Below are 23,654 nucleotides of genomic sequence, written 5' to 3'. Positions count from 1 at the left end.
CTCCCCTCCCAGCCCAGAGACTCCATGGCCACAGAGCAGGAGGGAAGGTGACCGGCTCCAGGTCTTGTGTGTCCAGATGGGCCCCCACAGCCTTGGTGGTGCCCACCCTACCTGGCCAGGGTAACCCCACCACCTGGCCTACCGTGTGACCTTGAGGGAGGCGCACGCCCCCTCGGCCTGCTTACACGTTGGTGCGGGACGTGCTCCTCTGGGACCAGGCCCTTGGAGAGTTCTAGAACCCGCCAGGGTGGAGCCTGCTCACTCTAGGGTTTTCTTCATCTCCCTCTCACTCCTTCTCTCCCTTTTCTGTGACTTTTATCAAAGGCAAACAGCGTGATCCCTGAGATAGGGCTGCTCCCGACAAAGCCGGGGCCAGCTGGCCCCCGGGAGCCGCAGGGCAGGGCTGGGCGGGAGCGATGAGGCTGATTAGATAAGTGGGTTCTGGCAGTGACCCCAGGGTGGGCACCCACACACCGATCCCAGAGCCCACCGTTCAGGGCGGGGACTGCCGGGTGGCTGGCCTTTGTACCCTGGAGGCCACTGGCCATTAGCACAGATGTAGCCCGGCCCCTGGAAGGAGGGGCCAGCTAGCAGGGCGCGGGGCAGGCCTGGGCTCACAGACACTCCTGCGGACATCAGGACCCTTCGGTCAGAACTGCCAAGCGGCCAGCGGGCCGTGGCTCGGCCGGACCTGGGGGTGGCTGGGCTTGTGGGCTCCGCAGCCAGATGGTCTGGGTTGAGGCCCCAGATGCTCCCTCAAGAAGGAGCTCGGGTCTGGTCAGGTGGCGGCAGCCCTTGCTGAGCAGCCTCAAGCAGGTTGCTTGAGCTCTCTGGGCCACTCCAGCAGGAAGCACAGGCAGACCAGAGCCTCCTCACTGTTTGTTTTGCCTGTTGTTGAAGGAGGCCGCCAAGGACTCCAGGTTGTGGGACAGAGCTGGGGGCAGGGCCGAGTCTGAGGACAGCTCTCCGCAGCCCTGGCAGGACCAGAGGTGTGGAAACACCCAGGCGCAGGGGAGGGGGCATGCCGGGCGCACGTGCTGACCGGCACCATCTTTACTCTCGGAGCCACCAGCCCAGCAGGTGACCCGAGGCTCAGCAAGAGCCAGGCAGTGGCTGGGCTGGGACTCCAGACCCCAGTGCTCCCGGCCGCCACCCCATCTGCTGGGCTCCCACGCCAGGCCTGGGGTGGCCATGCCCAGTCCTGCCTCCTTTCTCTGGCCCCTCAGGACGCCATTGAAGCGGTTTGAGACCTAAATAGATGTTTAAATCATGTAAATGTGCAAAGGCTGAATTTTCTCATCGGGACTCTCACACAAGCTTTGGGGGTGAAATTGAATCCCAGCGTGGCATGTTTGTTCTGGAAATAGTGTGTGTGGGGTTGTTTGCCAGAATAAATTAGTCTCTGTCCCGACACTGTGCGGGCAGTGATGGCCCGACCCCCGTGGGGAGGCCCACCCAGGCCACACAGGACTGCCCCTCCTCCACACCAGGAGGAGCCAGCCCGCGACAGGAGAGCAGGGGCTGCCCACTGCCCCCACTGCCCCCCAGCAGCCTCTCCCCTCTCTCTCTTCTCTATCGCCTCCTGCCTCCACCCAGAAAGACCCAGAAAAGGGTGTCAGGGCCCTGACCGGGAGCGTGCTAGGCTCCAGTCAAATCCCACCAGCCAGCTGTGTACCCTGGGCCAGTCTTTTAACCTCTCTGAACCTCATTCTCTCCCCCTGTACGCCTGGGGTGGGGGTTGCGGGGGGCGGGGGGGGGGGGCAGCTTCAGTGTGGCTGGGAGGAATCCCTGTGATGGCAAACATTTGGCTAAGGCTCAATAAACAAGCCGGAAACTCCATTAGGACCATGTTAGTTCTCAGGGCAGATGGCATCGTTCCCCCAGTGTCCAGCTGTGGGGATGGGGCTGTGGTAGGTAAGGCAGGGAGGCCTCCGCGAGGACCTTGCTGGAGCTGGAGTCCTAGCTTCCCTGCTTGCTCCAGCTTCTCTGGAGCTGGGAGGAGGAGATGGAGACATGGTCACAGGAGGCTGCCAGGGCGGAGGACACCTCCACCTGGAAGCCCACCCTGATTGGCCCACCAGTGGCGCTGCCACTGCTGTCCATGTTCCCTGGGAGTTCTGAGGGCAGAGCATGTGCCACCCTCAGCTCTGCCCCAGGGACCTACCTGGCGCTTTGTTAAGTCCAAAGACAGTTCCGGTCCCACCTGGCCAGGCCTCACACTGTGGCTTGAGCACTCCTGGGCCTCCCTGGCTCCAAGTTTCCTGTGAGTGCGGTTGGGAGCTGACCATCTCCAAGGCCACCAGTGTCTAGATCCTCTGGAGCTTTAGGGGCCGTTTAAAAATAGCTGTGTCTTCCTGTCTGTCATGCACCTGGTCAGCTGCCACCCCCAGCCCCTTCCTTGCTCATTTGTACTTTAATTCATTCTCAGTTTTGAATGGAGCTCTCACTGAGTACCTAGTCTGCCAGGAGTAGGTGGCCTCACTCACCTCACCCCTTTTTTGGATACAGTTATTTCTGGTTGGGTAAGGGTCTCTGATAGGTGCTAACTGGGCTTTAACACCTGTTTGACTTGTGCTTGGGGTTAGGCAGGAACTGGGAGCCGGAAATAGGTTATCTGAGTGGTTGGATGCTGAACATGACCAGGGCCACCGTGGACAGCTGCACAGGTTGTGCACTGCACAAGTGCACTGAGTGAGCTGAGGCTGAGATCCAGCCATGTTCGCCCCACCGAGCCAGGCACCTGCTGTGGCCCTGACTCTGCCCACAAGGGGTACCCTTTCTAATGCCCAGCCTCTCAGGAATAGCCTCCCCTGGACTAGGGAAGTGGGTTCTGATTGACTGTTGCTTGATCCCCAGCTCACATCCCTCAGGTCCCTGGCCTCCATGCCTTTCCCAGGCCTGGGCCTGCCCCCAGCAAGCCCAAAGTGATGGGTTCTACCTCATCGTGCTGAACGGATGCCTTTATCAGGAGCCGTCCTCTCTGGCAGTGCGTGATACCCAGGAGATGGAGCGGGTGCCACGGGAAGCACCAGCCATGCTGTTATCTGGGAGCGGGGGCCGCCAGCCCTGGGGCACGATTAGGGAGCCGGCGGTTTGTTGTGGTGTGGCGTGGGTGGGTGCTCTGCCCCTTCCTCCAGGAGGCCGCCAGGGCTAGAGGGGCTTCAGGATCCCACAGCTGTAGCAAGTCAGGGGGAACTGGGGGCCCAGGGCTGCACCCCATCCCGCCCATGGTGGGGACCTGGGCCAGACACCCCGTCCCTGCTGTGTCCCCAGGTCTGGGCGGGACTCGACCACTCTTGGGAAGACTGAAACGACTTCCTGCTCCTCCTCCTCTGGGGAAGGTGGGTGCTGGCCTCGGATGGACACCACTGTCTCCTACACGGGTCCCCAGCCTGACAAACCAGGAACAGGCCCCGGGCAGTGAGAGGACTGTCCCTGGCTTGTCCGTGGCCCCAGCAGCAGAACTGAAGCCCAGGGAGGGGCGTGGGCCTCCCTGCTCCAGAGGCCTGTGAGCGTGCAGACCCCACGAGGCTTGAAAGCTCTGGCTGTCCGCACATCAGGGTTCGGAAAGATTCCTCCTTGACCCCTGCCTCCAGTGGGGACAATGGGAGGGATGGGCAGTATACCCTAACCCTGGTGGGCTCCCCCTAGCCTTGGAAGCAGCACCCACAAGGGCCCAGCAAGCTTGCCATTAGGCAGCCTCTTCTGCTCCCCACATTCCCACCCCCTGGGGCCAGCCAAGTGGAGCACCAGAGACCCAGGTACGCCCTAGAGAGCAGGGGCCTGGACTCAGATCCTGACCTCCCACTGTCAGCCTCACCACCTCTCGGGGCCTGTTTCCTCATCTGTACTGGAAGAGGGAACAAGGGGAAAGCCGACGTCACAGGGCTGTTTGGGCAGGAACAGGTGACCGGTGCTGGCCAGTACCTTGCGGAGCCCTGGCCAGGACCCAGGCCATCCTGGTGCGCGGTGGAGGACACAGCCCCTTGTGGGCGGGCCACAGAGCAACAGGGCAGCCTCTGCCCCTCCCCACAGGGCCGATAAAGGGCACCGCCTCCTGGCCTCGTCCTGGTCCCCTGCCACCTTATCAGCCCTGGGGAAGACAAGGACCCAGTTAGAACGTTTTAGCCAGGCCTCCTGGCGTATTTGCACGTTATCTGTGCCATTAGGCCGGCAGTTATCTGATAATCAGGCCCATTAAGGCCACAGCCTGCCCGATCAGGGATCCAGGAAGTGGGGCCGACACAGCAGTGCTTGCTCGGGGTCCAGGCCAGGCCACATGAGGCTTCTGTAGGCCCAGGTGGCACCCGAGGGACGAGGTGGCCCTGCCTTCCAGGGCAGAGGGCGTGTGGCCTGGGGAGGGACCGCCCTGTGGGGGCATGGCCACCATCATCCCCTCCCTGTGGGTGGGTAACTTACCACGTGTGTCTCTCCCAGGCGGCCCAGGGAAAATCGCACAACCTTGGTGCCTTGAAATGTCGGAAATCTCTCTCACAGCTCTGGAGCTGAAGTCCCGCTCTGCCCCGAGGCTCCAGGGACAGTGTCCTCACGGCTGTGTCATGACAATCCCTGCCCCATCTTCACAGGGGCTTCTTCCTGTGTCTCCCTCACGAGGACACCCATCGTTTGCTGTAGGGCCCACCCCCAGGTTGCAGTACAGTGTCTTTAGGGGCCGCCCTGTAGTCCACCCCACGAGGTTATGTGGGTCGTGCAGCAAGGCCCAGCCGAGCCTGGGAGCCTGACTGCAGACACTGTGCAACCCTGAAGTCCTGCCTCGTGAGAGGGACTGGGGGTGCTCCCGGCAGAGGCCAGCAGTCCACATCCACGGGACAGAGTCCTGCAGTGGCTGCCCCAGCCACAGGAGCCACCACCCCGGCCACAGCACAGGCGGCCTTAGCCTGAGAGCCTTCGACCCCCAGTAGCACAGCAGACTGCTCAGAAAGGCAGCTGCTGACCAAAGGCCACAGCAGGAATCCGGTCCAGACCTTTCCAGAAAGTGGGCAGGGGTCCTGCAGGGAGTGATGGCACCACCTGGGTGCACACGGTCTGGCTGTGCCAAGGACCTCAGGGGCAGGACACTTAGCTCCTGCCCTGGCTCCCCTGCTGGGCCCTGTGCTCAGGCGCTAAGAGGACTGACTCACTCAACCTCACCCCAACCCCAGGAGGTGGGAGGTATGCAGTCCCTGACTCATGGTGGGAAACCAGCATTTCCACAGCTGCCTGTACAGGTGCGCTCTGCAGATCTCGGACTCAAGCCGATGGGAGGGGGCTGGGAGGATTGTGTGGTGGGACGGGAGGTGAGTCTCATCGGCATCGTCATCCTCGGCAGTGTCGCCCCCATGTAAGGCAGAGGGGGTGACCTGGCTCTGTGTGTGCATCCTGAGCTGTGCAAGGCACACGCATCCCAATGTGGCAGCCGTGGTTCCCAAGCTGTGCACCCACCTGCTCAGATTCAGTGGCAAGCACCCCTCGCTATCTGGTTGCTGCAGCCTGCCATCCCTCATAAAAGGTCTGAGCACAGGGTCTGGCCTGGCCCCCAGGACCCAGCACCACCCTCGTAACCTGGGCCAGGCCACAGGGCCACCCACCCGTCGCCTGCCCTCCTCTGCCCTCAGTCCCCTGAATGCTCCCGGGTGAGGGGGCTGCAAGGACGGACTGAACCTGGGCAGCAGGCCCTCCTCACACCTCTGACGTCTCTCCCTGTAGACGAGCTGGAGCCACTGCTGCAAGACGGACAGAGGTGTGTGCGGGCTCGCTGCAGCCTCACCGAGGGCCTGTCCTGGGGCCCGTTCCGCGGGAGCATCCAGACCAGAGCCTCATCCCCCGGGCAGGCGGAACTGGTAAGTAGCCCAATCTCAGCTGCATGGGCCAAGGCAGTGTTCAGCCCAGGGTACAGGCCCTTCAATCCTTGAGCCAGGCCTGGGCTAGACCCCCACCCAGGAGCTCCTGCCTCTCAAAACAGGTCAGGAGATACAGACATGAGGTGCTGGGACCAGGAGGGAAGGGAAGAGGTAACTTTATGGGAGCACAGGGAGGGCTGCCTGGGGGAGGTGGTGTGGGACTCTAGCCCTCAGGGCGACCAAGGAAGGGCTGCCTGGGGGAGGGTTCTTTGAGCGGGCCTTCAGTGAAGGAGGAGAAGTTGGTGAGGCAGAGAAAGAGAAGGGCATTTGAGGGGAGGAAGAAGCAAGGGACTGAGTGCTGGGCCTGAGCCTGGCCTGTGCCCAGGCAGGCGGGCGGCACTGCCCTGGCACTGGGCTTCACGGGTGGGGTCACCCCCAGTGGCCAGGAAGGTGGGTTTCTGGATACAGCTGCAACCCACGGTGAGCGATGCGTCCCTTCCCATGCCTGTGGGTCCTCCTGACGACAGGGAGAGGGCGCTGTTGGTGCCCGAGCGTCTCCAGTGCGGGCTGATGACCACTGGGGGCATGTCACCTGTCTCAGGGCTACTTCTGAGGTGCCCTCTCCTTAAGGCGAGTTGGTGCGGCATCCTCTCATGGGGCACAAGTGCTCCTTTTAGAACCTGTGTGGGTTGGTGTATGGGCGGTGGAGTGGGCGCCTGCTGTGATGGGAATGGGGTGGGCAGGGAGGTTGTGCATGACGAGTGTTCGGGAAACACCTCCAGCCATGGTGACGCTGGCCTAGAAGGCCAGGCAGCACCCAGCTTGGCCCCCCCAAGTCCAGGGCCCGGTGCCCCACGTGCGCAGGCGCAGCCATGGCCCAGGCCCTTGCAATTGCTAGTGTGGCATTCAGGTGAGGCTGGATCCAGGGTGCCAGCAGGTGCCCTGTGGTGCTGGGCCTCTGGTCGGCCTTCAGTGGCAGTGCGGGGCTGTGAGGGTGGGCTTGCCCCTCTCCCCCTCCCCACAGCTCTAATCAGCTCCAACCCGACAGAGCCCATTTCTCTGCAGAGGAAACCAGGCCCAGGCGCGGTGCCTGCAGCAGGGCTGGCAGGGAGCATGGGCAGAATCCCCAGCCATGCCCTTCCACAGTGGCTCATGGCCCCTAGCCACTCTGGTGAGAAGTGAAGCCTGGGCCGTGGGTCACGCTGGGGCAGAGGTCTCAGAATCGGGACCTGAGCTTCAGGAGCTTGGAGATGGCTCAGCGAGGTGGTGGGAGGCTGGCCCAGGACACAGGATGCCCACCTTCAAGGCCAGGCCATCCCCATGGCACAGGGTCGGACCCTGGGGTCTCCTACCCTGTGGCCGCTTTGCCGTGTGCCCCGCCTCTCTGAGCTGCTGTCTCCTCAGCCCCAGGAACCTCAGGGGGACACATCGGAGTCCTGTAGGGTCCTTGAGGCCCGAGCCTGCACTCCTGGCAGTGAAGAGGGTGGCAGAGCAGCAGCTCCTCTGTAAGGCGGGGAAGCCGGGTTCCCGGGAATGCTGGGCGAGTTAAATGAGGTGATACATGTGCGGCGATTACCCCAGGCCACGCCTCCAGGGCAGCATGGCCAGCACCCTGTGGAGGGCAGCCCTCCTATCCCATGGCCCCAAGCAGGTAGGAAGCAGCGAGAGCTCCAGCATGGATTTCAGCTCCTTGGAAGGAGCCAGACTTGGCTCCACTGTGTGATTGAGGCTGTGGTGCTTACGCAGTCCCTATAGGCAGGAAGCTCCCTGTCACTGGAGGGACGCAAGTAGCAGCCTACCCTCGAGAGGGCAGCTGTTAGGCGGCGCTGATGGGAGCGCCGTGACTGTCGAGGCAGGCTGACCGCGCCCTCCGTCTGTCCTGAGCAGGACCCTACCTCTCCCTCTGCTCCTTCCTTGGGGAAGGTCAGCCCCTTCCAAGGGACAGCTGTGTGTTCCAGACACAACTGCTAGGCGCCAGTCTTTAGACTTGGCCCCTCACTTTGTCCAGCCCTGCCTGAGGGAGGCACTGCTGTTCCCAATGTCCAGATGAGAAAACTGAGGCCCAAGAGGGTGGGTAACATAATACAGTCACCAGGACCAAATAGCAGAGACCCCTGAAGGTGGGGCTGGGGGACTGGAGCCCCGGGATCCCCACTGCACCCCCACCCCCAGGCCCTCCCCTCCTGCCGGCAGCCTCCCCTCTGGAGGTTCTTGTATTCCTTGGGCCCAGGGCACAGGTCAGCCTGGGAAGACTTGGCGTGAGGCTGGAAACCCTCTCCAGGCTGGGAGATAGTGTCCAGGGAGCGCTCCTTTGAGGCTCGTGCAGAGGAGCCCAGGGAGGAAGGGCAGCCCGCTCGGCCTGCGGCTTTATCTCCTGCAGAATTAAATCCTTGATTAACCCTTATCTTCCCAGCAGGCACTATCTCTGCCTTGGCGCCAAGTGTCCAGACACGCGTACAAGATGATTGATTTCTTAAAGATACGCGTGCCTCTCCGATACTTCATTTATTGTCTAAATATTTTCGCTAGCGTTCCAGCGGGCCCCTTATCGAGCTCAGTTGATGGGCCTGGCTCTCTCCCCCGCGTACCTCCCACCCCAGACCATCCCATCGCCTGCCACGCAGCTTGTCTTTGCTGTTTGGAGGACAAAGTGGGAGAGGGGCAACTCTGGGGTATGGCAGCACTTTCCCACAATCGCCCTGGGCCTAGGCTGCCTGCAGAGGGGAGGCACGGTGGCGTCCCCGCACACGCCAGGCCTTGGGGATGGGACCGAGGAAAGGACACAGCACACAGAGCCTGCCAGGAGTCAAGAGTTGGTTCGCTGTGGGACCTCAAGGTACCCCAGGATGCAACTGGGGCCTTTGCTGGAAACCCAGGGGTTGGAAGCCCAGCAGTGTAAAACTTGTACTCAGATGCAGAAGAAACGTTCAGGATGGGTGGTAGATGGATATGTAGATGGGTAAGAGGATGATGAGTGGAGGATAAGCAGAGGGACAGATGGATAGGTGGACAGGCAGATGGTAGACAGATGACCTGCTGCTGCTGCTGCTGCTGCTAAGTTGCTTCAGTCGTGTCCGACTCTGTGCGACCCCATGGACTGCAACCTACCAGGCTCCCCCATCCCTGGGATTCTCCAGGCAAGAACACTGGAGTGGGTTGCCATTTCCTTCTCCAATGCGTGAAAGTGGAAAGTGAAAGAAGTCGCTCAGTCATATCCAACTCTTAGCGACCCCATGGACTGCAGCCCACCAGGCTCCTCCGTCCATGGGATTTTCCAGGCAACGGTACTGGAGTGGGGTGCCATTGCCTTCTCCCAACAGATGACCTGGATGGTAGAATGATGGGCAGAGGTGGATGGAAGAGTGTTGGTCGATGGATGGGAGGGTGAGTGGATACTGGCTAGATAACTGGATGGATGCGTGCACAGGCAGATAGATGTTGGACAGAAGGTTAAGTGCTGGATGTATGGGCAGAAGGTGGATGGATAATAGAGGAAGGATAGTAGATGGACAAGGATGGATGGAAGGGTGAGTGGACACTGGACGGATAAATGGATGGATGCGTGCACAGGTAGATGTCAGATGGAAGGTTGCGTACCAGATGAATGGGCAGGTGGATGGTGGATGGATGAATGGATAGTGGATGGATAAATGGAAGATGGACGGGCAGTTAGAAGGTGGATGGACAGGTGGGTGAATCTGTGGGCAGGCAGAAGATGGGTGGGTGGGTGGGTGGATGGATAGGTAGCTATGTAAACACGTGAAAGGGGAGATGGATGGTGGCTGGACGAGTGAACCAGCAGGCCTGCACTAACCTGGCCCATCCATCTATCTGTCCAGCTGCCCTCCCAGAGCTCATCCACTTTATCTGCAAGGCCACTGTGACGTCAGTGAGAGGCAGGACGGACCCTCTGGAGGAGCAGCAGGTCTGGGTAGGCAGCCCCTGCCCATGAGGCTGACACGAGGTCAGCTGGCTCCACGCAGATGGGGCTGGGCCTTCGGGCACCACAGGCCCTGAGCGGCTCTCCCCACAGGACCTCCCCCAAAGGTTGTCATCAGTGGTCATGGCCAGGCAGAGCCAAACTTTCAGCAGGACGAGCCCTGGCCAGAGGGTGGGGTGCTGCAGCGCACCGGACCACGGCCCTCCTGGTGAGGCCCCTCTTCCTGCGGTTGCCATAGGGAATGATCCCTAAGGGAAGATGCCCAGCCTGGGCATGGCACACAGTGGGTCCCTTGGGCTTCTCTCGCCTGACACACCTGAGCTGCCCCATGGGTGGGGATGCCTCTGGCAATGGTGAGTGGGACAGACTGACAAGACAGGGGTGCAGCCTGATCAGAGCCCACCACAGCCTGCTCCCCTCACCTCCCGTGAGCCTACCCGCAGTGCCCTGGGAGGCCTTCCGCGGGCCATCTGGCTCCCTGAGCCAGGACCCCGCCGCCCCTGGACGCTGCTTCACGGACGCAAGGCAGGTTTGGGAACAGCCTGAGATATGGCTGTCACAGCGGATGCGGTAGAGATAGGGTTTCTGATGGTTATCAGTGGGCACAGAACCTAGACACTGACCTCTTTGTTAGGGGAACAAGGAGGGTTCTCAGATGCACCCAGAGAATTTAAAGGAGCCGCCCGCTATCCCGGGGCTGGGTGGGGAGGCCTAGTCACGAAGGGACCAAGCAACCCCCACAGCTAAGGCAGGGTGGAAAACCAAGCTTCTTGCTCGCTCTGGACCTAGCCTGTCCAGAGCGAGCTAGACCCAAACCCAGCAGTGAGCCTGGGGGAGCCCAGGGAGGGGAGGCAGCCAGTCTCTGATAGTTTTGGCAGAAGGGCCAGGCTCACACCATGCTGCCCACAGGACCTTCAACCACCAGAGAAAAGGGCTCTGTCCCAAGGCTGCCTGGAATTAGGGTGGGGGCAGAGGGGAGAAGAAAAGATAGAATAGGGCAGCTCGAACCATGTCCGGCCCTGCACAGCAGGGAGGGCAGAGACTGAAATCTGTCCTCACCGCCCAGGGCTGGGTCGGGGGCAGGCTGCAGCTCCCGGGACAGGGTGGGTAGAGGCATGCTCCCTTCCCTGGAACTGTGGCGGGGTGCTGGTGCCTGCACCCCTAGGGTCCAAGCGCAGGAGGGCAGGCCAGGGGTAATGGGCTCAGCCTTGCCCATGTAAGTGGGGGCCAGGCTCCCACAGAGTATTAAGGGCCAAGGGAATGAGAGGGAAGGGTTCTAACCCTGGATCTCCTGGCCCCTCTCCCTCTTGGGATTCAGGCATGGGGTCCCCATGTCCCCTACCCCTCGCCCACCCTCATGGGCGCCCAGCCAGTCCAGGGCAGCCACTAGGCAAGGAACCGCTCCTGGCAGGAGACACAGAGCCCCCAGGAACATGGCGCTGCCTCCTGCCCTCCGCGTGGACGGACGTGGAGAATCGGGGGTTCTGCAGCGTCAGCAGGGCTGTGCTTTTATCATGCCGCAAACACGCCGCTCCCGGGAGTGATAAGCACTAAACCGACCGGGAGGCTGTCAGTCTCAGTTTGAGGGTTTAGAAATATTGGGACGAATAATTAGATTTCATATCGTTACCGCAGCACCCATCAGAGGATCAGGCAGATTAATTTTTTTCTCCCTCCTCCACTCATTAATATTCATTAGAGACTCGGAGAGGCCCCCGCCTCTGCGAGCTGCCAGCCCAGGTCGGGCCAGCCGGGATGTGGGAGCCGCTGGCCACTCGCTGCTGCGCCCGCTCCGCTTTGGCCCCAGCCTGTCCCCAGCTATGGGCGGCAAAAACCTCCCAGTGGGGAGACCCCTGGCTCTGCGGCTGGCCCTCAAAAGCCAGCTCCTTGGTGGCACCCGTCGCCTCCAGCTGATATCTGGTGGTTGACGGCCTGGTGGCCTCCTGGGCCCAGAGGCACAGCCCCTGCCCACTGTGTCCTGCCAGCCAGAGGGAATGGATGAGCAAGGATGGCCCTGCTCCTGTTCTTCACTTGCCAGGCAGGCGTTGTCCAAAGTGAGGGGGGCTCCACACTGACGGTGACTACCCGGTACCCCAGGGGAAACCAAGTCACAGAGAGGGACGTGACCCACCCCAAGAGCAGGCGCAGCACAAGGTCGGTCGAGGGGGCATGCAGGCTCCAGGCATCGCCATCTGCAGAGATGCTGGGGCCAAGGCAGGGTGGGCATGGCGCTGGCCAGCTCCACTCCTGTGAGCCACTGGCCGACTATTCTCCACTCGACTGTTCCACGACTGAGCGTTGCAGCTAGTCCACTGGCCGGGCTGCCTGAGCCCAACACAGGATGAGGGCAAGGCGCAGAGGAGTGCGGTGAGGCCGCTGTGCATTGAGGGCCAGTGCCCTCCCAAGTCTCCCAGTCAGGGAGTCTGGACTGCACCCTGGTACCCAGCTCTGGAGCCCATGTGGTCCCTGCAGGCAAAGCCTAATAAAGCCATGGGCTAGGACCAGGCATGCTGGTGCCCACAACCCATCAGAGGACCCCTCCAAGTGCTACTTGCCCCAGACATCCCACCACATAGCATCCTGGCCAGCTGCCACAGGTGCCTCAGGGTGCACAAACGGCCCGTCCAGAGGGCAGCAGGTAACACGGTCTTACAGTTAGCTCAACAGTTTGCACACGGCGCCCAGGGGCTGAGCTTGGCCATCCCACTGGAGAGGAGCAGTCCAGAACCCACCCAGCCCTGGGGCTGCAGCCTGACGGGCGGCAGTGGTCACTCCAACCTCCTGGGGCCAAGCAGGGCGAGGTCTGTACTGCATTGCTCCCCGCTGGGCGCTTCAAAGGCCGGACTCTCAGCCCAGGCCACTGGGGGAGTGAGCTGCCTCCCTTCCCTTCCCTCACCTGTGAGGTGGGAGGAGGGTGCAACCAGCAAGGTGGGGGCAAGGGGCTGACCATGCTCTGGGAGCCGCGGGGAGGTTGGGTGCTCAGCCAGCAAGGCAGGGGGACGTCTTGCTGCCCGGGGACCTTGTGGGGCTGCTGGGCCCAGGCAGAGGTTCCTCACATGTCCGCCACCTACCAGCCCCAGAATGGACCGGACAGAGATGCACCGGCGTGCCCCAGGGCTGGGATGATGCCATCTCTTCCAGGCCAGTCCCCTGCTCACTCGCGCCAGCAGCCTGCGCCTGGGGTAGCAGCCCACTCGGGAGGGGGCGGCTGGAGCAAATGGCGGTCTGTCTGTGCAACCTTGGGTGAGCTGCTCGACCTCTCTGGGCCTCAGCTCCTCAGTGAACCCAGCGCCTGACCTGTGGAAGGCGCTGGCTCCCTGCAGTGTGCCTGTTGCCAGCACGGTGCTCAGCACACCCATGGGGTGAACTCTCAGGCTTCTGCCCACGTGGTCCCTGAAGAACGCTCCTGGTCTACCTCTTTTTCTGCTGTGTCCGGGAGCATGACTGAGTGCTTGCTGACCCCTCTTCCTGCCCCCAGAGCCCGGCCCTGACCCTGCTGCTGGAGGACGAGGCCTGCTGGCTGAGGACACTGCCCCAGCCCCTGGCCGAGGCTGAGGCCAACGCGGAGATCTACCGGAAGGGTTGGTATCCTGGTGCTTCCCTCACGGCTTCCGGAGGAGGGGGGTCATGCTTTTCCTGGGGCAGCCCTTAAAGGCAAACCAGCCTGCCTGGGCCACTGCTGCCATGCCCCGATCAATGTCAGTCTGGGACTGGACAGACATCTGCCCGGGCATGGGGGAGCAGCCCCCCAGTGAGGCCAGGACTGCCCTCAGGACCTCTGGGAGACCACCAGGGCAGCAGAGGAACCAGGCCTGGTGGGCTGCCGGGTCTGGCAAGGGCCAGCAGGTCCATGTGGGGCCTCTGTCTTGTGAGGACAAGGAAAGCACTCGCCCCCATGCCCCTCCTGTGCCATCCAGGAGTGGCTCTCGAGGGAGGGGGGCAGGCTGGGTCCTTGGCACCCCTGGTGTCCTGGTCCTGCCTGCCCTGGTCTGCCCAGACCAGCCTTCCCAGCGTGTGACGATCTGGGCATCAAGGCGGGGGACCTCCCATTACAGATGGAGGCTCTGGTCCCAGGGTGGGTGGGAGGACGGACTCGTGACAAGTTCTACACCCGAGCAAGGGCCATCCACCACAGCGTGGCCACCTGGAAGGGCCATGTGCCTGCTGACCACAGGAAACCCACCTCCTTCCCCGACAGGGGCTCCACTTCGGTAGAATGTTCTGGGGGTGTCCCCCTCACCATCGCCTGAGTGCAATGAATTAAGTGTCCTGGGGGCAAGAGGGGACCAGGCTGGGCTGCTGCTCCAACACCCACCCGAGCCCCTCCCCATGTGGGGTCCCCAGGAGCACCCAGGGACCTGAGCTTTCCCTCTGCCTGTGGTGACCCCATGGACCTGGCTAACATGGCCACATGTACTCCTCTCCAGAGGACCCCCACCCCTCCTCCCTGCTTGAGGGTACTCTTAAGGGCCCAGAGAGCACTGGAGGGCCTGGGTTGGCAGCAGGTGACCAGCTAGGGGCCTGGACACCTGACTGGGAAACGGCCTGGTTAGCACTGCCTTGCCTGGTCAGCAGGGCCCATCTGCCCGGGTAGGATAAGGGTCCCTGGGGTGCTGAATGCTCTCATAAGGTGGCCTGGGGCCTTGCCTCTTAGGGAAGGCAGGCTCCTGGCAGCCTCTGAGCTGGACTGAGTCCTGTTAGCCGCGGCTGCCCCCTGCAGGCTGCTGTGGAAACAGCCGTGCCGGCCAAGCTGTGAGGCCTTTCCAGGGCTTGGTGAGTGGCTACCCAGCCCTCCGGGCTGCTCCGGTCTGCTTGGCTCCTCTCTCCTGGAAAAGGGCCCTCCCACTCAGACAGGCTGGCGCAGGGAGGCCCAAAAGAGCAGGCACACCCTGGGGGACCACTCAGGAACCCCAAGGAGGCAGGGGGCACCATGGAAACCAGCCGGCCACAGCTGCCCACCTGGTGTGGCTTCTCTCCGGTCCCCATGCCCAGCTGTGGAACCCAGGTGTCTAAGATGGGGCCGCGCAGAGGCGCTCAGGAGGATAAGATTGGGGCGGTGGAGGGAGGTCTTTGCAGAGGCACGGCCGTTGTGGCCTGGAGCTGCGGGCTGCCACGTCACAGCTGCCCTCCCCCGCAGATGAAGCCCTCTGGTGCAGGCTCACCAGGCCGGTGCCTGCAGGTGGACAGCTGAAAGTGCTCCTGGTGGCCAAGCCCCCCAGCAACCCCAGCCACCCTGTGAAGAAGGAGCCAGCGGAGCCTGAGAGCCCAGCCCCCTCCCACCCCGACATCCAGCTCCTGCCCCAGCAGGCTGGCATGGCATCCATCCTCGCAACCGCGGTCGTCAACAGTGAGTAACCCACTGCCACCCGGCCCCCGCTAGACTGCAAGGGGTCCCCAGCTTAAGATCTGCAGGGACCAGTCTGCTGGTCTGTTAGCTGACCAGAGGAGGGCATGTGCTCCAGGGGCCTGGCAGTGGGGATCGGGGGGAGCCCCAGGATGCAGCCCATGGGTGAGGGAGCTTTTCACCCGGTGTGTCTGGCACACACAGGTTCTTCAGCCCCCTACTTGGCCAGCAATCAGAGCAGCCTCCTGGGGCTGGGGTGGGGTCTCTGATGCGCCCACCCTGGGGGCCTAGCAGCAGCCCTGCCCTCACCCACTATGTGCTGGCCCCACCCCTACCTCCCAGTTGCGAGGGACACACCTGTGTCCTCTAGGACAAAGGCACCGGTAAGACCAGCTGGAGCAGAGGGACCCTCCCCACGACCAGCAGAGGGTCTGGACTTGCTTATTCCTCAAATCCTTGTTTGATGTCCATGCCAGACCAAGCAGTGGAGGAACCTGCCTGTGTTGAGGGAACCACCACCACTCCCAGGGCTAAGGCAGGTGGCCACGGGCAGGTTCACGATGGGAGAAAAGCTGTGACGTGGGCACTGCCCAGGGCTGCCTCAGTCCGGGTGCCTGGGAGACCCGCAGACCAGGGAGGGCAGCCAGGCGGACGGCCCAGCAAGACCTTGGCCAGAGCAAGACTCCGAGGGTGGTCCCACGTGAGGGCTGGGGTCCCTTCTGAGAAATGACCCCAGCAGAAGGCTTTCAGGCAGCAATGTGTGTGCAGTCGCTAAGTCAGGGATCCAATGTAGTTCTAAAACTGCAGGGCTGTTAGGTGGAGAAGAGTAGCCTTCTTCTTAAGCAGGTTAAATGTGGTGGTGACCTGCAGCCAGTGGAGGGACCGAGGCAGACTGGAGAGGTGCGGGAGCCCAAAGGCCTGCTGGGTGAGGAGGCAGCAGCGCGAGGCCAGGGCATCACAGGCAAGGAGGGGGGCCCAGCCAGCAGCCTGTTGGGCACTAAGTGGACACGTGCTGAGACTCAGGGTGTAGTCAGAGTGGGGAGCTCTGGGCGGGATGAGGCCCCAGGGAGAGACAGGATCTGCGGGCACTGGAAGGGACACCATGACCCAAACAGTTGCAGCCAAGTGAGGCCGGTGTCACCAGAAGGGAGGGGGACAAGCACAGGCAGGAGGCCCGTGCCCAGAGCCTGCGTGGAAGGACTGTACTGGACAGGGCAAGGCCGCCGCTCCAGGGAGAACGGGTCCTGCAGGGGGCTCAGGGCGGAGGTGAGTACAGAGGGGTCTTATCTAAACAAAGTTTCAGGAAAGAGGGAGGCTGAATGGAAGGGTCTCTAAGGGGCCAGGATGGCCACTGCACCAGGGCAGGAAATGGCATCCGTTGCCTAGCAAGGCCTGTCTCCCCTCTGTTCAAGGGGAGCCTGCCAGGAGCCCCAGTGCTGGAGGACTTCCTCTCGAGCCAGCCCAGAGGCAGCCTCTCTGGGCCTCGGTTTCCCTCCCCTTGAGTTTGATGTTTCATCTGTGAGGCCATGGTGGGCTCGCTATCGAGTTTACACCAACCCCACCCCAGCCTCAAGTGGGTCTCCAGCTGCTGGTCTAGAAAGGCCCTCAGACCCTGAGCTCCAAAGTCAACCAGACCCAGTTTAATTCCTGAGACTCCAGCACTGGGAGCCTCAGTTTTCTCACCTGTGACAGGAGTGGAGCTAATGCCCATCTCGAGGTGTCTGTGCAGGTCACAGGGCTGCGTCCAGCCAGGACTCGGGTCACCTTGGGTCAGTGGGACTGTGACCATCCTCGCTGTTTCAGGGCTAGGGCTCACCTGAGACTCCAAGGTTCCCACCCCCTCCCCATGCCACAGCCAGCCCCCCATCCCCCAGCACTGAGCTTGCAGATACCAAAAGCCCACCGCTGGCCCTAGAGATCTGGATCCCAGCTCCAGGCCTCCGCTAGTAAGAGAACAGAGCTGCCCTGAGGCCCCCAAATAAAAGGGAACTTGAAAACCAGTGGTAACACAGTGGGAAGGTTGGGGCCAGAAAAACTGCAGATACTGGGCATGAGGGGACGACCTCACCCCACAGACAGGTACTAAATTCCTTAGAGCAGGGCTCCCCAACCTCTGGGATCTAATGCCTGATGATGTGAGATGGAGCTGATGTTAACAGTAGAAATAAAGTGCACAATACATGTAATGCATTTGAATTATCCCAAAACCATCTCCACTCCACCCCCGTCTGGAAAAATTGTCTTCTATGAAGCTGGCCCCTGGTGCCAAACAGGTTGGGGACCGCTGGTTTAGAGGAGGCAGAAGGTGGAGGCTTGGCAGCACCCACGGGCGGTGGGGAGGCCACCACCTCTGAAGAACTGCCAACCAGCAGGGCGAGGAGCACATCCTAACCCACACAAGTTAAAACCCCAAGAAGGGGTCCCAGGCCCCTCCACCCCACATCAAGGTCAGGACACAGAACAAAGCCTCCCCCTCCCTGGGTTCAGCCGCAGAGCAGGGCAGAAACAACAGGACATTCCTGAAGGATCTCTGGGAACCGGAGGGCTGCTGAACCGCCCATCAGAGAAACCCTCACCAGTTGGCAGGTCCACCCCCACAGGCCACACTCCCATAAACCAAAAACACAGAGGCAGCCCACACGGCTAAGTGTGGTGAATCAGCAAAGTCTGACCAGTAACACACGGAGCCATCAGGTGGGGGGTGTATTTGACTCTGACGCTCTTGGTCCCCCGCAGCTCCTGGCCTCTACCCGCCCCCAGCGCTTGGGGACACATGCACCTGGATGCCCACCCACCTGTCTCCTCCTCCTCCATGGGCACCCGGCTCCAGGCTGTCCCCCATGTCCTGTCATCCCCACTGACCACACTCCTTCCATGGGCACCCACAAGACCCCAGCGTCTCCTTCCGGGGCTCACTGTTGGAAAGCAGTGCGGGGCTGTCCTGGGGGACCCCATCCACGTGTCCCCATGGCATCCTGGAGATCCACAGAAAGGGGACGCAGCGTCACCAAGGGACACCTAAGAAGGCACAGCCCAGGTCACAGGCCTCGCTCCCCGAGCTGGAGGACCCCGCGGCACAGCCCTCATGTTGCAGAGGGCCATGCCTGCCCTGGGTGGGAGGTGGCCACACTGCTGCCGGGGCACCCCCTCAGGCTTGGCCCAACTCTCCCCTGCCTTCTCATCCCCTCAGAAGACGTCTTTCCCTGCAAAGACTGTGGCATCTGGTACCGTAGCGAGCGGAACCTGCAAGCCCACCTCCTCTACTACTGTGCCAGCCGCCAGGGTGCCGGCTCCCCTGCTGTGGCCACCCTGGATGAGAAGCCCAAGGAGACCTACCCCAACGAGCGGGTCTGCCCCTTCCCCCAGTGCCGCAAAAGCTGCCCCAGCGCCAGCTCCCTGGAGATCCACATGCGTAGCCATAGTGGTGAGCACCACCCCCACCCCCCAACAGTGTCCTCCCACCCAGGCTCACCGTGCCTGTCCTGGGGTTGCATGCCAGCCACGGGTGTGCCTGGGTGGTCCTCTTTACCATTCCCTGCTGCCTCCCACGGGCCCCAGGGTCCTGGGAGGCAGAGCCGAGGGGTCTCTGGCCAGTGAGGCTCTCTCACCAGGCCTGTGTTCCAGGAGAGCGCCCCTTCGTGTGTCTCATCTGCCTGTCCGCCTTCACCACCAAGGCCAACTGTGAGCGGCATCTCAAGGTGCACACAGACACGCTGACCGGTAAGCAGGGTGGGGATGGAGGCCGTGGTTAGGGTTGGTAGGGCCCAGCTGCCCAGGGCCCTGACTCCATGGCCCTCCTGCAGGAGTCTGCCACAGCTGCGGCTTCATCTCCACCACAAGGGACATCCTCTACAGCCACCTGGTGACCAACCACATGGTCTGCCAGCCGGGCTCTAAGGCTGAGATCTATTCACCAGGGACAGGCCACCCCACTGCCAAACTCCCCACAGGTGAGCCCCTGGGAACCAGGAAGAGGCGTGGCGGTTTCAGACTGGGTTCTGTACCACGTCTGCCCAGCCCCATTCCCCCTTCCCACCCTCCCCACTTCAGGTCTGCCCCAGGCAGGTCCTGCTCCAGCCCTGACAGGTGGCCTCTGGGCTCTCCCCACAGACAGTCTGGCCGCCTTCCATCAGCACACGGCACTGCATGGCCCCCTGGCCTCTGCCGACCTAGGCCTGGCGCCCGCCCCCTCACCAGGAGTGGACAGGAAGGCCCTGGCCGAAGCCACCAACGGAGAGTCTAGAGCGGGTCCCCAGAACGGGGGCGGCGGCGATCCCCCAGCGGCTCCCAGGAGCATCAAGGTGGAGGCAGCGGAGGAGCCCGAGGCAGAGCCAGGGCCTCTCGCCCCTTCACGAACGCCGTCACCACCCAGCCCTGGCCCCGCGCGGGTGAAAGCAGAGCTCTCCAGCCCCACACCCGGCTCCAGCCCAGGGCCCAGCGCACTGTTCCTGCCGCACCTGCCCGCGGCGCCACCGGCCTCCGAGATCCTGGCCAAGATGTCCGAGCTGGTGCACAGCCGGCTGCAGGCGGGTACGGGGTTGGGCGCGCCGACAGGCCTCTTCGCCGGGGCCCCCAAGGGCGCCACGTGCTTCGAGTGCGACATCACCTTCAACAACGTGAACAACTTCTACGTGCACAAGCGCCTCTACTGCTCTGGCCGCCGGCCGCCCGACGACGTGCCCCCAGCCCGCCGGCCCAAGGCGGCCCCCGCCCCGCCTCGCGTGCCCCCTGCCCCGCCATCCTCGGAGGCCGAGGCGCCACGCTCGTCGCCGGGTCCCGGGGCACGCGAGGACGAGGCGGGGAGCGCGGCCACGCCCGAGGCAGACGCTGACGCGAGCGGCCGGGGCAGCGAGGGCAGCCCTAGCCCGGGCAGCGGGGCGGATGAGGACGACGACCCCCGCCGGACGCTGTGCGAGGCCTGCAACATCCGCTTCAGCCGCCACGAGACCTACACGGTGCACAAGCGTTACTACTGCGCCTCCCGCCACGACCCGCCGCCGCGCCGCCCAGCACCAGCCGGGACACCTGCGCCCTCGGCGCCGCCAGTGCGCTCGCGCAGGCGCCGCAAGCTCTATGAGTTGCACGCGGCCGGGCCTGCCCCGCCCTTAGCCGGACCTGCCCCGCCCCTGGCCGGGCCCGCCCCTCCCTCCGCGCCAGGCTCCGCCCCTACGCCACCCGGACCTGCCCCCACGCCGCCCGCATCGCCGCGGCCCGGAAGCGGAAGTGGCCAGGAAGCGGCCGAAGGCCCTATCGACCTAAGTAAGAAGCCGCGACGCCAGGCTCCAGCAGCCGCCCCCGGCCCTGCGCCTGGCCTGGCGGCCCTGGCCGATTACCACGAGTGCACGGCTTGCCGCGTGAGCTTCCACAGCCTCGAGGCCTACCTGGCGCACAAAAAGTTCTCGTGCCCCGCCGCCCCGCGCCGCCTGCGTGCGGCCCCCGAGGACCCGCCCGCCGTCGTCTGCCCCTACTGCCCCCCGAACGGCGTGGTGCGCGGCGACCTCATCGAGCACTTCCGCTTGGCGCACGGCCTGCTGCTGGGCAAGCCCTTAGTTGGTCCAGGCGCGGAGGCCCGGACGCCCTCGCCCGCTGCTCCCCGCGATGGCCTCAACGGTCAGGACCTGCAGGAGCCGCCTGCCAGCAGCCCCCGGCCCGGCCCGCCCCCAGCCGCGTCCCCGGAGGCTGTGCCGACGCCCCCCTCGTATTCGGACAAGGGTGTGCAGACCCCCAGCCAGGGAGCGCCGGCCCCTGTGCCCAACGGCAACCACAGGTACTGCCGCCTGTGCAACATCAGGTTCAGCAGCCTGTCCACCTTCATCGCCCACAAAAAGTATTACTGCTCCTCCCACGCGGCCGAGCACGTGAAGTGAGCGCCCGGCTGCTGCTGCCCTGCAGGGGCCCGGGAAACCACGCACAGGCCTCGGCAGAGGGGCTGCAGGGGGCAGCGCCCGCCTGGACCTTGGCACTTAATAAAGAAGTTCAGTTTGCTGAGCACAGTGGTGGAGCAGCCTAGTTCTCTCTGAGCAGAGGGCCCTACGGGGTGGGCGCACATAGGACCAGCACCACATCTGAGTACACACGGGCCACTGCAGGCCAGAGTCACATGGTTAGTGGCCTTAAGAGTTGGATCTCGCCCAGGGTCGGGCCTGATGGCACTGCTCCGGGCCCCTGGGGCACGGGGACAGCAGGTGCTGGCCTTCCTGGTCCACTGCTGCCCTCCAAGATCCAGCCAGAAGCTCTCTTTTGGGCACCAGATGCCAAAGAGAAGAGCTTCATCCTGGCCAGCTCACAGCTCTTCCACCTGCTCAGTGCTGATCGCTGGATGCCACCTGTCCAGTTACAGGCCACCGAGGCATCCAGGGATGGGAGCACCTTGCTTGCCAAGGCCTATGGGGGCAGAAGGGAGATGGGCAGCCAATTCCCCAAGCCCACAGTGCTCCGTGAGAAGAGCCAGCTCTTGGACTGGAGGCAGCAGGCACCTGTGGTCCTGCAGTGGGCACGAGGTTGGGGCCACCCCACTCCCAGTCTGTCCTGCTGGTGCTGTGGGGGCTGCATGCACCATGGCTGACCATGATCTGGCCCAAACCCAAGCAAGGAATCCAGCACTTGGCAGCTGGGTGTCTGTGGGCTTCCTCCAGCCTGGTGTCCCTTGATTTGAGGTACACAATGTCTTTTTCAAATACAACATACCTGGTTGCTGCTGCTGCTAAGTCACTTCAGTCGTGTCCGACTCTGCGACCCCATAGACGGCAGCCCACCAGGATCCCCCGTCCCTGGGATTCTCCAGGCAAGAACACTGGAGTGGGTTGCCATTTCCTTCTCCAATGCATGAAAGTGAAGTTGCTCAGACCTGGTAGCCTACTGCCAAAAAAAAAAAAAGGCCTTTTTCTTCCTCCAAATATCTGAAAGGCTTCCTGCCACACACCCAGACTCACTGTCCTGCCCAAGGCAAGTTCCATCCCACCCAGTCCTCAGTGGTGGAAGACCGAGGAACCTGTGTCAGGACAAGAAGAGCCCCCTCCCGCTTGCTTTTGGCTGACCCTTAGTACCAGGGTGTGACCAGAGTTGCTGGTCAGGGCCTCCGGGGAGCCAGCTAGCTTCCTGGCAGATGCCCCCCTTGTGAAGACCATCCCACCCCTGCCCTCCCAGGCTGGGGAAGGGGAGGCCCAGCACCTCATTTGCACAGACTTTGGAGGCTCCACCTCTGAGTGGGACCACGTGAGGCAGAGGCCATTAAACCTCAGGCAGGGTAAATGTCCCTGTGTGCTGATGAGCACAGATGCTCAAAGCAGGAGGATGGGGTCAGCGTCCTCCACCCTCCCACCCCTCACTGCAGGAGTGGAAGACAGCACCACTTGGAAAAGGGCCTCAGGGTCCACGCCCACAGATTGAGTGTGGTGCGCTGCAGGATCCTGCAGCCCGTCCTGAGGGCCCAGAGCCAACCTCTGACCCCTGCCCCAGGCCTGAACTGCTGACCAGGCCAAGCTCTCTGCCCAGCCAAGGTCCCCAGTGCTGAGTCCACCCAACCTCCTAGGACCCCCCCATTGCCCACACCTTGCCTCGAGCCACCCCCATCTCCCTGAGAACTTGCCACCACCGTCACAGCTGCCACCCAGGGACACCAATCTCCAGGAGCCATGATGCTCCCGAACAACCCCCAACTGACGGCTTAGGGCCACCACCCCCATTCGCAGCTCTCTATTCACTCTCATGGGCGGGCACGTGAGTTCCCATGACCCTACCTCTCTCCAGCCCAGCCATGCCCCTTGGCCCCACCTGTGCACCCACTACGTGGCCCTCAAGGGCCCTGACTCATCCAAGACTGAATTCTCGCCCCTACGTCTTCTTCCCACACCTGCGCATGCACAGACCTGCAGCGGCACCCTCATCTACTCACACCTCACTGTTGAAGCAACTGTGATTCTGCCAAACCCACCTCTGCCCGTTCTGGCCCCCAGGTTGCCTAGGCTCTCCCCCAGCCACCAATTCCAAACATTTCAGCTGCTAGGGACAGGTGCCTCCAGCCGTAACCCCCACCTGATGGACTGGACACTTCCCCGGCCAGCGCCCACCGCCCCTCACTGCCAGGACGAGTGGCTGGGAGACCAGATGGCGGCACACCCGGCTTCAGGCCTTCGGGGCTCCTGCTGCACAAAGGTAGCCGCCAGGCCATCCCCAAAAGCCCTGTTCACACTGCTCCAGCCCTTCCTCGCCATCTGCTCCTGCGAAGGGCTGCTCCTGTCATGCGGCTTAGAGACCTTCCCTGACCCTGCATCCTAACACCTGGTCCTCTCCGCAGAACGGCGGTCACTCTTGGGATCTCCTGGTTTTATTTTCTTACCTCCTTCCCCCGCCCCCACCGGCCTCACCTGCCTTGACCACTGCCTCTTGGGCACCTGGCCTCGGGGAGGAGCACGTGATCAGACAAGCTGGGGGAGTGAAAGGACCGGAAGGGAAAAGAGTACTCCCCACCACCTCACAGCCTCCACAAAGCCGGCCTTGCCTGTCCATCGCCTGTTCTCCCACCTTTGGG

The 23,654-nt window shown here is 62.8% G+C and overlaps 1 protein-coding gene across 1 annotated transcript in view; it reads left to right on the top strand.

The window, feature by feature from the left end:
• The window catches only part of ZFPM1 (zinc finger protein, FOG family member 1), a 61,742-nt gene extending 40,629 nt beyond the window's left edge, over positions 1-21,113 (top strand). The window contains exons 4-10 of the mRNA XM_027513832.1: positions 5,707-5,840; positions 13,259-13,361; positions 14,918-15,127; positions 18,315-18,548; positions 18,749-18,844; positions 18,928-19,074; positions 19,235-21,113. Coding sequence (XP_027369633.1) covers positions 5,707-5,840; positions 13,259-13,361; positions 14,918-15,127; positions 18,315-18,548; positions 18,749-18,844; positions 18,928-19,074; positions 19,235-20,991 — 2,681 coding nt within the window. The 3' untranslated portion in view covers positions 20,992-21,113. The remainder of the gene's footprint in view (positions 1-5,706; positions 5,841-13,258; positions 13,362-14,917; positions 15,128-18,314; positions 18,549-18,748; positions 18,845-18,927; positions 19,075-19,234) is intronic.
• The last annotated feature ends 2,541 nt before the right edge of the window (positions 21,114-23,654 follow it).

This window comes from Bos indicus x Bos taurus, chromosome 18 (assembly GCF_003369695.1).
Source record: "Bos indicus x Bos taurus breed Angus x Brahman F1 hybrid chromosome 18, Bos_hybrid_MaternalHap_v2.0, whole genome shotgun sequence".
Lineage (NCBI taxonomy): Eukaryota > Metazoa > Chordata > Mammalia > Artiodactyla > Bovidae > Bos > Bos indicus x Bos taurus.
Note: the sequence above shows the minus strand (reverse complement) of the source record. Positions and strands in the feature narration are given on the sequence as shown.